This window comes from Pagrus pagrus, assembly GCF_965226575.1.
Source record: "Pagrus pagrus genome assembly, chromosome: 15".
Taxonomy (NCBI): Eukaryota; Metazoa; Chordata; class Actinopteri; order Spariformes; family Sparidae; genus Pagrus; species Pagrus pagrus.
Window position 1 is genome coordinate 29,493,390 of NC_140199.1, and position 15,477 is coordinate 29,508,866.

A 15,477-nucleotide genomic window follows, 5' to 3' on the forward strand; every position below is an offset into this window, starting at 1 on the left:
GGCTGCAGGAATAACACCAGGGGGTGTTTACGAGGTGAACGACAAGGAGGTGTTGTCATCTCTCAACAGGGACATAGTCATATGAGGTCATGCTCGGCACTCCCGGGCCTCCTTTGATCGGGGACATGTGTCCAGAGCAGGGATAAACTGTGTCATTAACACCAACAGCTGCAGATACAAGCCCTTTCCATGGAAGACATAAGCCCATTTGCATCACCCCCCCTCCACAACAAAAATCCAATCTTGCCAAATCTACTTCTAAAACTAAAAAAATGGTTCACAGCCATATCAGTGTCATACAGGAACAGGTGGCAGTCCCACACACATGCTGGGACAGTAGTAATATGGGCCCCTTCTCCTTCTCCAGCCCTTTTCTTGTCTGAGCCCATGTTTTAAATTGAGGACGTAAGATGTCTTCCAAAAGCTCTAATGGAATTTAATGTGGCATACTTTTCAGTCGCTCAAGAGACAGATGACGATGGCACAAATAATGCACATCTCTTACACTGCTTAAAGCTCCTCCAAAGAGAGAAACAGGCAGTGACGGTAATCATGTTTGATCAGCACCACCTTGTTTTACAGTTTGATCAGAGTTTTTCAGCCTCTGTTTTCACAGCACAGAAACAATATGGAGGCCACTTCCCGTTCACACTCTCTCGATTGCAGGTAACCAGTTTGTGAAAGCAGTCAGTGTAGTAATATAATCCTGGTTTATAGTTAGATAAGATCAGCACTGCCTAGTTTAGACAGTTTGACTACACTGTTTGTGTCCGCAGACACACTTACAAAATGCAGAACAACAATCTGTAGTTGATACAACAGCCCAACATCTGCCAGATGACAGGTCGTGGCAGATTTTTGCCAGTAAAATGTGGGGGGCTCTGGGTGCAGGCAAAATGCATTAAGTCTAACATTGTTCATTTGCATATTCTACCAAAATTGTAGTAATAAAAAGCTGGTTGAAAATCAGCAAAGTTCCCATTTAAGTAAAAGATTTTTATACTTCTTCCTCCATGGGGAAAGACAAGGCAAAATGTAAAATAAAATCATGACGGTGTCTCCTTTCTTTTTATTGAGGATGCTATTTGTATATTTAATTACAGTAAGGTGATTTAGCATTTAAGAATTCTACCTGATCACATGGCCAAAACAAAACACTTTCAGATCAAGTCACACAGTTGTTTAAAAAGATTCTGAACATGTTCCAATCAAAAAGGATATTACATGAGAAATAACCACTTGGTAAGGCACTAGTTTATCACTCTTAGTTGAATAAAAGACTTACAGCAGCAAAACTGCCTTTGTCAGAACAGGGGAAGCCTACAAAGCCTTGGGGTTTAACCATGCTTTCACTGTAGTACTGGTATGCTCGAACATGGTTGCAGGCATCAAACTTCTTGGTACCTGGCAAAAGATCAGAACAGATGATGACAAGGAAGAGAAGAAGAAGGGAGAGGGAGTGTGTTAAATGAGGATATGGTAAGGGAGGGGTGCGCAAATGCAGATCTGAGTCTTGAATTTCAGATTATGAACTCATGACCTTCTGACCGGGGTCATTATGTATCGCTGAGCACGAGAGAGATTTGGTAGTCTAGAAAACTGAGAACTTGTCAACTGAGAGAGAATTAATTCTAAATAATTCTAAAATATAATTACATTTCCTGCTATAACTTTGAAAATCAGATTTAGGAGGAAATTACAGTTTTGAAAGTCAGCATCAGGTAAACAATATTAAGGAGAATCTTAGAATCAGATTAAGAATGTGAGACAGAGAGACGTGTCAGCCAGAGACAAACATAGAAAGAGGTCATGGCTTCGCTTGTTTTCTCTTCTAGTACAGGGCAAACATCAGGCGCTCCAAAACCTCCAGCTATGCAGCCCTGGATCCCACTCTCCCTCTCTTATCTATATGATCAAAAGTGGTACATTCAGCTGTGCCAACTCCTAATCCCCCTGCCCCTCCCCCGCCCCCCTCCAGACCCAGGCATGGCACCAATGCTGCCACTTGAGCCTTGCTACTCAGCAGCACATTTCAAAAGAAGGCCGTCGTCATCCATATTAGAAAATATTTGCTCAGGTCCAGCAGGAATAACTCTGCCTGGAATTTCTTTACAATTTTTCCATTGGGACAACTCCAATATTCCACAGAGGCTGCGCATTGTAAGTTGCAAGGTTGAGAAAATAGGATAAATGAGTCATTGTGTTGTTTTTAGAAAGCATGCCTGTGATTGAGCCTATAGACCTGAGAACAATGGAAGTGTAATGTGAAGAGCATATCACAGTAGTATATGAAAGGTCACAATATGTGCTTGTAGATGTACAGACACATTTTACTTTGTAGCTCATGAAGGGAGACAGCAACACAGACAGAGAAACCGTGGAGCTGATTATCGTAGGATTTAGTGGATTCAAACCAATCAAAGAACTGTAGCATTTCACATGACAGCTTGGTAATAACATGGTAAAGGAGGGCAATAGTTTGATTATAAAGAGGTAATGAAGTAATACCATGTAATTATCAAAGTTATAACCATGTAATAGCTTGGTATTAAGGATGAGTTAATATTAGAGACACTAATATCAGTTACACAAGTAAGTAATTTAATTACAAGTTATAAAAGAAGTGGAGGAAGACAGTCATATGCGTCAGATTATTATCAAACGTCATTATTATCATTATCAGTGTCATCAGTGGGTAAAAATAGTTCATATAAAGGAGAATGAGTGCTAAATAAAACATAGTGTACCAAAAAGGTACAACACAGCAGTACAAAAGGTGACCAAAGACAACTATAACGTATACCCATTGGTATATCTCCCCCCAAATGGGAGATCACCCCAAAATATTGCAATATTTGATTTTGTTGTCTAGTCCTAGCATTTATGAAGTATTTTTCAGGAAATTAAAAAATATCAAAAAAATAAATATGGTGTATTGTGATACAGCATAAAAATATTGCATTAAAACTTTAGAGACACATAGCCCAACACGAATATGAAGGACAGAAAGTTGCCTTTTTTTGCCCAGTTTTTCAGTTCAGAAGTAAATCACATGGGCCATGGACATGGTAAAATAATTGTCAGAATTCTGGAGGTAGCCTTTGAACCAGCATTAACAACTTGACACAGCAACCGAAAGCAAACGGAATAGCTGACTTGACTGAGTGCGAAAGACTGCAGTCTTTGATTGGACAGCAGAAATAATACCAAATCATCCTTGAGAACATTGCATTTCCACTTCGTCCGTTGAATGTGTTTGTATGTCTCTGTTCTTACCCTCCCAGATGGCATCCAGGTCAGTGGGCTGGCCTCTGTTAGTGGAGCAGCCAGGCATCAGCTCTCCTCCATTGGGGTAGAAGTCAATATGGCCCACAGAATGTGATATCCCCAGACCTGAGGAGAAGCAAACATAATTCACTTTTTGATTTAGATTCTGGTAACACATTACAATAAAAAGGTACATTAAATAACATTAATTCCTCTAGTCAACTAATATGCCAAGTACCCATTAACTAATGGTGTTAGTAATTAAGGTATTAATTCATACATTATTTATTAAGTCAAGTTTGTAAAAATTAAATTAAAACAGTTACAACAATATTACAGATACATTATTTAACATGTTTTAATGTAGTCATAACCATTAACTAACAGTCAATTATTATATTTAAAGTAATAATAGTATATGGTTTATAAAAACCCACAGTGAGGATACATATGTTTAATATAATACTGCAGCACATTGAGGACACATATGTTTAATATAATACTGCAGCACATTGAGGATACATATGTTTAATATAATACTGCAGCACATTGATACATATGTTTAATATAGTTTATTATACTGCAGCGCAGTGAGGATACATATGTTAAATATAGTTTATAATTCTGCAGCACAGTGAGGATACAGATGTTTAATATAGTTTATAATACTGCAGCACATTGAGGATACAGATGTTTAATATAGTTTATAATACTGCAGCACAGTGAGGATACAGATGTTTAATATAGTTTATAATACTGCAGCACAGAGAGGATACATATGTTTAATATAGTTTAGAATACTGCAGCACAGTGAGGATACAGATGTTTAATATAGCTTATAATACTGCAGCACAGTGAGGATACAGATGTTTAATATAGCTTATAATACTGCAGCACAGAGAGGATACAGATGTTTAATATAGCTTATAATACTGCAGCACATTGATACATATGTTTAATATAGTTTATTATACTGCAGCGCAGTGAGGATACATATGTTAAATATAGTTGTAACGGTTGTTTGTAATATTGTTTTAAGAAAGAGCTTTTATTGTGAAACTGCTTTTATTTTGAAATCGAGTTGCGCTGTTCAGTGAAGAGGAGAAGTGAGAAGCTAGCGGAGAAGGATGAGCATCTGTCCTGTTAAGTAACAAGCTTTAAGTAACAATATTAAGTGGTTGTAAAATGTTAAAAAGGACCCTCCACGATAATTCCCTTATTTACAGCACGCAGCCAATGAGGTAACTTATGTTTCTTTTGTCTGTGTTTTCCTTTGATAAGCAGTTTTCCACATAGCCTACTGTTAATGCTTTTATTGTTGCTAACTTTGTGTTTATACTTTGTATGTATTTGTCTGTAGTTTTCACTGTGGATTTGATGTTTGGTGGTTTTGGAGAGAAGAAGACAAATAAACCCATTGAAAGAAAGCCACTTGTGTTTGCCTGCTTCGAGGGAATTACAAAAGTTTATCATACTGCAGCGCAGTGAGGATACATATCTTTAATATAGTTTATAATACTGCAGCACAGCTGGGATACATATGTTTAATATTGTTTATAATACTGCAGTGCAGTGAGGATACATATGTTTAATATGATACTGCAGCACATTGAGGATACATATGTTTAATATAATACTGCAGCACAGTGAGGATACATATGTTTAATGTAATACTGCAGCACAGTGAGGATACATATGTTTAATATAATACTGCAGCACATTGAGGATACAGATGTTTAATATAGTTTATAATACTGCAGCACAGTGAGGATACATATGTTTAATATAATACTGCAGCACAGTGAGGATACATATGTTTAATATAGTTTGTAATACTGCAGCACAGTGAGGATACAGATGTTTAATATAGCTTATAATACTGCAGCACAGTGAGGATACAGATGTTTAATATAGTTTATAATACTGCAGCACAGTGAGGATACAGATGTTTAATATAGTTTATAATACTGCAGCACAGTGAGGATACATATGTTTAATATAGTTTATAATACTGCAGCACATTGAGGATACATATTGTTACGGACTAGCAGGTCTAGGAAGCTTCAAACGTTCAAACGTAACGCGTGCTAATCCTAACCTGTAGTGCGTGAGAAGGAGAAAGAACGTGAGAAAGAAGCAGGGCGGAGATGGACTGGTTTTCACCTAGAGAAAAGTGTGGAGGTGGGTCGGCCTACCGGAGATAGCTGGTCTTCCAGGACGACACCGCCGCCGGCGAGCTCCGTCTTTGGTTTTCAGTTCAAAGTTTTTAAAAGAATGATGGTGGATGGGTCTTCGTACCCCAGGCTGGTTCTCAGGAGGGTAAGGTGCGTCTCCTCCTCAGTCCGCGTCTCCAGCGTGGCGCTCACTCAGGCTAGGAGGCACACGCCTCTCCAAGTGAGGTCATCCCAACCTCAGCACCGCTTAACCACACCTCTTACATCTCTCATCAAAACCAGTCCATTAATTTGTGAAAACAGAGGGAAAGAGAAAAGAAAGAAAAGGAGGAACTACAATCCCTCTACTCCTAACATTCCTCCCCCCCTGCAACAAAAAAATAACAACCCAGAGCCACCTTATTTGTTTTTTTTCCCTATTATTATTATTCTGTTTATCCTTTTTGTAATAATTTTCCTCGTTTTCTTAAAACTTGAATATAGACATCACATTAATAGAACACACAGGGAATGTGCCTATCAATTTGAAAGATGATGTAAACGTTTAATAAGTCTTTTAACCCCAATACCTTAAGTGCTAGCAATGATGCACTATTGCACTCCAAAACTTTTCACATATACTACTACTAATACGCTCACCCCCTTGACAAGGCATCTGCAATGACATTCTCTTTGCCTGGCAAATGCACCACGGTCAAGTTATATGGTTGCAAAATCAAGCTCCAACGAAACACTCTCTGACTAGATGTTTTGAACTTTGACAGGAATGTTAGTGGGTGATGGTCAGTGAGGACCACCAGATCAACTCCAGCACTAGAGACATAAACCTCGAAGTGTTGAACTGCTAGAACAAGTGCCAGGGCCTCCTTCTCAATGGTGGAATATCGCTTCTGATGGCGATTCAGTTTCTTAGAGAAGTATGCCACGGGCCTGTCTATACCTGACACATCAGTCTGCAGTAGTCCTGCCCTACTCCAACATCATAAGCATCTACTGCCAGCTTGAACGGGGAAGAGAAGTCTGGAGCAACCAGTACTGGTTCAGTAGCTAAAATAGCTTTAACCATCTCAAGAGCTTTCTGACAATCTGCTGACCAGCTAAACTTGACTCCCTTTTTCAGCAGGTTTGTTAGTAGTGACGTCACAGCTGCAAAATTTGGAACAAAACGTCTATAGAAGCCACACATTCCTAAAAGACGCATTAGCTGCCGCTTCGTTTTTGGAACAGGCAGATCTAAAATGGCCTGCACTTTGGCAGTCCAAGGTCTAACGGAGCCTTGACCCACCTGGTGCCCCAAATATGTGACCTGCCCTTTTCCAATCTCACATTTAGGCAAGTTGACTACCAGCCCTGCTTGTTTAAGATGGTCAAACAGCTGTTCAATATGTTCCATATGGTCAGACCATGAAGCACTGTAACAAACCACATCATCCAAATATGTCACCGTGTTCTGTAATCCAGAGGTGACCAAATTCATTAACCTCTGAAAGGTTGCTGGGGCATTTTTCATGCCAAATGGGAGGACATTACAGCGATAAAAACATTCAGGAGTAACAAATGCAGATACATCTTTGGCCCTTTCTGTCAAGGGCACTTGCCAGTAGCCCTTTAATAAGTCAAATTTAGACACATATTGTGCATTGCCAATCCTATATATGCAATCCTCCAGTCTGGGTACAGGATATGCATCAGTTTTAGTTACGTTGTTTAACTTTCGGTAATCAATACAAAGGCGCACAGTTAAATCAGGCTTGGGAACAAGTACTAAAGGAGAACTCCACTCACTCGAGCCCTGCTCAACCACCCCAATTTCCTTCATGTACAGCAACTCCGGTTTCACCTGAGCCCATTTCTGTTGATTAATCCTATAAGGATGCTGCTTAATGGGTGTTGCCTCACCAATGTCAACATCATGAGTTATTAACTTTGTTAAACCAGGTGTATCACTGAACAGAGGACTAAACTGCTCCACTAGATGTACAACATCCTCTCTCTGCTCTGTGGTGAGATGGCTGAGTGACTCTCTGAGACTGGCCAGGGCGCTGGAGTTCTTAAGCCTAGCAATAACTGGCTCACCTGACCCAACCCCATCATCCTCACTCTCCCCATCCTCCGCAGCAACCTGAAATGTTATACAGACTACGGACGAGTCACGAGTATAATAAGGTTTCAGGAGGTTGATGTGACATAGCCGTGATTTTTGTCTCCGGTCAGGTGTTTCAATAACATAATTACAATCACTGACCTTCCTGACAACCTTATACGGACCATAGAATTTCACCCCCAGCTTGTCTCCACCCATGGGCAACAACACCAAAACCTGGTCTCCTATGTTAAAAGTCCGCTTCACTGCTTTTCTGTCATACTGGGTTTTCATCTTTCCCTTAGCTGCTTCCAAATTACTCCTGGCCAGGTCACAAGCTGTATGCAGCCGGTCCTTGAAGGACGCTACATACTGCAGGAAACCACACCGAGCATCTGTCTCAGAAGCTGACTGCAACAGCTGCTCTTTCACCATCCTCAGTGGTCCCCTTACTTGATGGCCATAAACGAGCTCGAAAGGGCTAAAACCAGTAGCCTCATTCACAGACTCTCTTATGGCAAACAATAAAAATGGTATTGCTACATCCCAGTCAGTTGCATAACTAACACAGTAGGTCTTAATCATAGACTTTAAAGTCTAATGGTACCTCTCGATTGCACCCTGGGACTGGGGATGATAAGCAGATGACATGATTTGTTTGACTCCAAGCTCATGCATCACTTCCTGGAATACACCAAAAGTGAAGTTGGACCCACGATCATGTTGGACCTCTAATGGTAAACCTACCCTAGAAAAGTGTAGGGAAACATGCCTAATGCTCTCATGTGGACCTTTGACCTGCTGAGGCCCTGTTGTTTTTTTATTATTAACACTTTCCATCTGTGTGAGGACGTTATCAGGATGGAGACGCCGGGATGTCTCCCCGTGTCATCTCTTAGGAGGGAGAACAACACTCTCTCGTCATAAAACCACCAGAGGGAATCAGTTTGAATTAATTTACGATGGTAACCCCCTGTACGAACTATTTTTGACCTAACAAACAGGGACATTCCTTTCACACAGGTCAAACGAAGGAAACATATGAAGCTACTTCTCCTTTAAAACCTCAACCAAAGGAACCGGGATTGTTTGTGATAAAATTGTTTGTGATATAATGTCTTTCTAATTGTAATTAGGTAACACGTCTGATGGACCGATCGTGCTATCTGTCCCTCAAACGTGTTCTTCTTCTCCCTACTTTCCAATACACACACTAGAGAAAAGGACGGTGGAAAACCCCCCTTTCTCTACCTCCTCTCTTTGAAGAGATTAACGACACATCTGGCTCAGTCTTATCTTTGGTACATTCCAAACAAATGGTCAGAGTTTCCTCTAGACTTCAGAAGCATTTCTAATTAACCATTAAATCAGAGTCTCACCTGTTTAATTCTTACAATTTGAAATCCAGTAAAATAAGCTCATCAAACTGAACCAATTCCTAAGTTTCTGTGATGAACATGGACTGAGATCCTGCTTAATGCTCACTGGTGTCTGGTGTTTGGTGGAGTCACAGTGCCATCTAGTGGTAAGTTATGGTTAACTGGATTAGACTGTCGGAGATCTTTTTAGTTTTCTAACGTGTTTATAAACTACAATTTAAAAGTCTGTAAAATGTTTTTCTTCACAAGCCTTAAGCTAACACTAGAAGGAACATGTATAAGCGACCAGTTTCATCAGTCCTACGTTGTTTTCAAGTGTATTCTTATGTTCTGATCCAGTGTTGATTTCATTTAAGTGTTCAATGATTTTAATCAGATCATATTGTCTTATTGTTTCACAAAAGTCCATCTACTTTTGCCATGGTAAAGTTCTGAGAAAGGCTAAGCGCGATTTCGAAGCGTTAACTTGATAGTTGGAATTAATCAAGTTTAAAGGTGTGGAATTAAAACATCCACACTAGGAGTGTGGTTAGTACGCCCCTTGGCTCCGCCTGCAAGCCAGGATTATTAAAGCCAAGGGACAGAACTCCCTCGCTCTCTCCTCTCCTTCTCTCTTTCTCTTCTTTGCTAAATTTTTCAACACTTTACTTTGCTTCTTTTTGTAACAAGCTCCTAGGTATAAAAATCTCCGTACAATCAACCACGTGCGATAATCTTTAAGAGCTTTTATTTTTGTTAGACGTTAATAGAAGTAAGTTCCGTCCTTATTATTTTTGTTAAGTATCACTATTTTATTCAGTGGAACAGAATTCAGTTTAATTATTCTTGTATTGAGAAACAACTGAGGAAACGCCAGGCCAGCGTCATCCTTTCGTTATCCTCGTCAGGAAAGTTAAATATCAGCTGAATTAGAGTTAAAAGTCGCCACTCAGAGTGTGAAGATAAACAACAGTCTTTTTTAAGACTAAAACGCCAAGCAAAACGCGCAGTGTCACTGCCTGTTTCAAGGACTTTGTGCCAAGCTGAAGTTACTCTGCCCTCTACGCTCACGAGCGGTACCATCCCGCTGGGCAGCGAACCGGACCATCCTCTGCTGAGCGCTGGACCAGCTGATCTCTCTCCGACACCTGGACGAGAGAGAGCCGCCTGCTGTGAGGTCGAACCGGACCATCCTCTGCTGAGCGCTGGATCAGCTGATCTCTCTCCGACACCTGGACGAGAGAGAGCCGCCTGCTGTGAGGTCGGATCGACCGCATCGTCCCTCATTCTTCGGGACCCGCAGCTACCGCGAGCCAGCAATCCCTCAGACGAAATCCGGCAGAAAGATCGAAGCGAAAGGCTTCTCCACTCTTCAGACAAAGTAGGCTAAGCATCTTGCACACGTTTCACTAAACGTTCATGAGTTGGTGTTCTTTTAATTCCTAATTCATAATAATCTTTTCACAAGACAAGTCCGGTTAGGGTCTCGTTAGTATCAAAATTACTCTCGTAACATTTGAATGCTGCCCAGACTCACGACTTTGCCATCGCTCATCCACCTTAAATAATCCTGTCACTTTAACCATATAGTCTTCACATTTCTGTTTGTTTTATTGTTGTCTGAATCATCATTTCATTTATTCACCTTGATTTATTTAGTAAATAAACATATTTAACCGTACGTCGTTGTCTGTGCTTACTTGCTTTGATGTGGAGAATCGAGGAAACTGTATAAAGAAGTCACTAATTCAGCTATGAGACTAACTAAATTGATTTAAATTGATACAAGTTAACCTTGTTAAGTCGGATTTGATTAATTACCTCCGGATTATTCAAATAGACAAAACATCGGAGGTGGTGCCCCATTAACGAGTGTTTTATTAATCTTCAGTGATTAATACCTTGCCTTTAATACAGTGTATCTCCTACATTAATATGGTGCCCCGTGTGAGGCTACTTATAACCACGGTTCTCTGCATTAAATTAAGTGTACAGACAAACATCGGTTTTGTAGATCAAATCCCAAGCTGTTTAACGTTGTTTAGCTGTCCACTGAATGATTAATGCGATACTTAACATTATATTCTTGACTGCATAATACCTTGAATTGTGTGTGAGCATAAAACTCCGCGGAGCTGTGTGCTGCTTAATATGAGATTAATGTGTACGGATGCTGCGTGAGCACCAGATCCGTGAGTGATAAGTTTCAACATCGCTGCATGTTGGAATGAATGGAGACAGATTCTGCGCTGTAATACCAGATCTGTGAGTTAAAAGTTGTCAGCGCCGCCGTGCGTTAATGTTTCAAGAACAAATCCTGTGTTGAATCAGGGCTGTGAGTTATTTACATGCATAAGTGTCGCGTACACTTCTAAAGTTAACCGGTTTGATGAATACTTCGCTGCTGCGCTGCGCCAGAGCATAGTTTCATCCTGAGAAAGTTCGTATTTGCTGCGATGTTCCAGAAATATTTGTAACTTGATCAGACCCTCGTGTTTTCTGATTTAGATTAGCTACCTGAACAGGAAACAACTGTGTAAACAGTGAGAGGTTGTTTATGGTACTACTCCTGTGGTATCAAGATTGGTTGCTGTGGCAACAATCCGATCAGAGACAGTATATTTGGCTGTGTAAAAGAGGGAAGATAACCTCTATCAGCTAAAATTGTAGCTAACATTGAATGCAATGCTGGTTGCTGGTTGAGTGTTTCCTGATGTGCTGAAAACTGTCTGTAATAAGAAATCAATGCGCCCAGTCTCCGCTGTTGTGTGAAAAGTGAACTGAACTGCTGCAAATTCACAGTTGAAGAGAAGTGAGCTCTTCAGAGCCCAAACCCCACTGAGCCTAATTTTGTTAAGACAAGGGGGGTATATCAGTGGGCGGAGTTAAAAGTCCCCCCTCTGATCCCTCTTCCTCTAGCCTGTTAAAAGTCTAAATTTGTAACAGCGCCCTCTAGTGCTCGACTCTATTAAAACCTCTAAATTTGTAACAGCGCCCTCTAGTGCTCGACTCTATTAAAACCTCTAAATTTGTAATAGCGCCCTCTAGTGCTCGACTCTACTAAAGACTTTTATTTTTATGATAGCTTCCTCCAATGATCATTCAGGTAAAGATTAAGTTTGTAACAATACACCTGTTTGCTGATTCTGTTAACAACAAATACGTCTAAATAGCACCCTCTGCTGGCTAACTTGGTTTACTGAATTTGGTCCCTCAGCTTTAATAGACTATCACTACATATAGGTACTTGCTAAAAGGTACGATTGTAAACTTGTGATACTACAATAACTACTATAGTGGATTAAAGTGTCTCATCATTCAGGTTAAATCAAATTAATTAATTTGTAAACTGCATTTGATAACTTTAACCAGATTTGAAATTAATCCAAATTCAATTGAATTTTTTTTTAAGGTTACTTTTGAATTCGATTTTGATATGCTACAACGCATGTTAGTCAAGGAAGTAAGCCATTAACTACACGTCCGAGTAGCCTTACAGTGAGGTCAAATACTTTAACCTTTGTTGTTAACACATCAGCTTTCAGATTCTTTAAAATCCAAACGCTTGCTTGTTTTGAATTTCACAGGTTTAAGTCAATCAGAGCGAAACCTACCTCTAGTTGAAGACAATTAGAATTTAAAGCCCAAATAAAATAAAATAAACAAAGCAAATAAATTTAAGATTTAAATTTTTCAAAACAAACTAAAACAATGGCAGAGTCCGAAAATTTGGACGACATAAATCTAGGGAATCCCTTAGACGATCTAGATCTAGCAATATCTGATCTCACCAGAGAGTCGCTACCAAAATATGCAGATGAAATCCAGAAGACCGACCCTAGTGAGTTACATGACGTGATGTCCGCATTAGTAGCCCAGTCCATGACCGAAGAAATGAAAGGAAAAGCCAAGGAGAAAATGCTAGGGATGATAGTTATCGTGATGTCTGCCCAACAAAAGCGTAGTAACCAATTGCTAAATAACGCTTTAACTGAAATGAAGGCCAGAAAAAACGAAAACAAAACTCTTAAAAAGCAACTTGGGGAAACAAAGGAGTCCTTAGCCAAAGTAGAGGAAGCCCTAACTAGTGCAACAGACTACAGCAGACGACTGGAGTCTGAAGTTAAAACACAAGAGGATGAACAAACTAAACTGCAGGAAGACAACTCAGAGCTAAAACAGACCCTAAAAAGCCAAGAGCTAGAGCTAGATAAAACAGAATATGAACTTGAAGAAGTGACTAAACAGCTTAAAAATGCTAACAGAGACCTTGAAGAAGCACTCAAGGAAAATAAGGATCTAAACCTTAAGCTTAAAGTCTGGGACAAGGCCAGAGAAAAAGACAGGGAGCATCTCCAAGACATGCAACAGGCACTAATAAAAGCCAGGGACCAAGCCAGTAAATCCGACTTCGAACGGAGGGAGAAAGAGACAGAACTTGACGACGTTAAGAGGGAATTAGAGCATTCTTTTGAGTATAGTTCATTCCCAAAAGCGCCTGCAGATGCAAGCTCCCTTGAGGAAAGGAAAGAGAGTAGATCCCAAAAAGACACTCAATTAGGCATATCCTCGTCGCGAGCTATATCGCCCACAGATCCTGCTGTCCGCATTCGGACTGAAAGGGGCCTGTATGACCGAATTAAAAGGTCTTCCTCTCCTCAACCTGCCCCTCGTTCAAGCGCGCACCATTCAAAGGCCCCCTCCGACAGGGACCTAGATAAAATGGCTCGAAACATAACCCGTTTCGATCCCAAGCCTGGTGGCACTCACGACACCAGTGCTTACTTGAAAGACATAGAGTTTTATCTGAGGAAATTCCCAGACGTCTCTGTCGATGACAAAATCTATCTAATTAGAGTAACCTCTAATCAGAGAGTCAGCAAATTCATCGAGCGACAACCTCGCCGAATCAAAGAGAGCTATGAGGCCCTCAGTAAGGCATTAACGGATGAGTTTAAAAGCTACACACCAAAAACAGGCCTAACTGCTGCGTTAGCTGTCAAACAGGGGAGGCAAGAATCCCCTCAGGAGTACTACGAGAGGCTCCATGAAGCCTACTTCGGGCCCAGGAACGAGACAGAGATGGAGGAAGAGTTATATTTCAAGTCGCTGTTTGTACAAAACCTCCATCCCACGACTAGTCACCACCTTGGTGTCATGGCATGTCCAGAAACCCTCACTAGCCAGCAACTACGCGAACTAGCCACAAAAGGTTTTTCTAAACAAAGACAAACCGTAGGCAAGTCCACAGAGACAAATATCTTGAGCGTTTCTACTGAAACACCGCCGCTGGAGTTGGAAGGAGCTTCAAGTGCCAAACCGCTCCAGCCGGCCAAATCCTCCTCCAAACGTGACCCTCCTCCAAAGGATCAGAAGAAGATCCCACCTATGGGTTAGCGTACCAGAGAACGCTATCCTGCACATTGACGATCTCGCTCTCTATCATTTAGACCCAAATCAATATGAGAGTGAAATCGAGGTGTCTGACTTTTTCAGCAAACACACCCTTGAATTAGATCCAAACACGATCACCCAGCTACAGTACGAGGGTACCCAGACCATCGACATAACCCCGTCGATGATGTACTCAAAGAAATAGCCTCAAAAGGCAACGCCCCCATTCAACCCATCACCTACGCCTGGTCAACCCCTGACACGGTCCTAGCATGCCCTGTAGCATTAGGATATCTGATAACTTTCGGCATAGCCTTCTTCTACCTGAAGCGCACTCAGGCCTTACAGTGTAAGCTCGACAAATGCACGGGTGGATTAGCTCGGATGGTTAGGCGTGGAAGGTCACCAAACTACCCTGGTACCGGACTCGAAGTACCAGATGAACTCAATGAGAGCATTGACGAAGTGGTAGTAGTGACACCGAATCTGTTACAGTTAGTTGATGACAGTTACTAACTCTAGTATAGGTCCCGACAATCCTACACGATTAGCACCTCCTACTAACCCTTAGGAATTAGGATTGTCAGTATTATTATCGTTCCTTTTCTTTTCTTTTATATACTATATATCATAACTTTTTATATTAGACCTCAGCATATGCTAATAACAAGACACCAACTCTGATCGTGAAGTGTAACACTTGTGTTCCTCAGCGATGGACGGCATGACTTCATCGATCAAGATTCCCGCTACTACGGTCATTTGATCGAAGTGGGGGATATGTAGGGAAACATGCCTAATGCTCTCATGTGGACCTTTGACCTGCTGAGGCCCTGTTGTTTTTTTATTATTAACACTTTCCATCTGTGTGAGGACGTTATCAGGATGGAGACGCCGGGATGTCTCCCCGTGTCATCTCTTAGGAGGGAGAACAACACTCTCTCGTCATAAAACCACCAGAGGGAATCAGTTTGAATTAATTTACGATGGTAACCCCCTGTACGAACTATTTTTGACCTAACAAACAGGGACATTCCTTTCACACAGGTCAAACGAAGGAAACATATGAAGCTACTTCTCCTTTAAAACCTCAACCAAAGGAACCGGGATTGTTTGTGATAAAATTGTTTGTGATATAATGTCTTTCTAATTGTAATTAGGTAACACGTCTGATGGACCGATCGTGCTATCTGTCCCTCAA

The 15,477-nt window shown here is 40.9% G+C and overlaps 1 protein-coding gene across 1 annotated transcript in view; it reads right to left on the reverse strand.

Moving 5' to 3' along the window:
- Positions 1–15,477, reverse strand: part of LOC311270320 (inactive pancreatic lipase-related protein 1-like) — a gene marked incomplete at its 5' end in the record, with an annotated part of 41,223 nt that overhangs the window by 3,280 nt on the left and 22,466 nt on the right. Inside the window, 2 exons of the mRNA XM_084375125.1 lie at positions 1,286–1,404; positions 3,277–3,393. Of these exons, the coding sequence (XP_084231251.1) occupies positions 1,286–1,404; positions 3,277–3,393 (236 nt within the window). The remainder of the gene's footprint in view (positions 1–1,285; positions 1,405–3,276; positions 3,394–15,477) is intronic.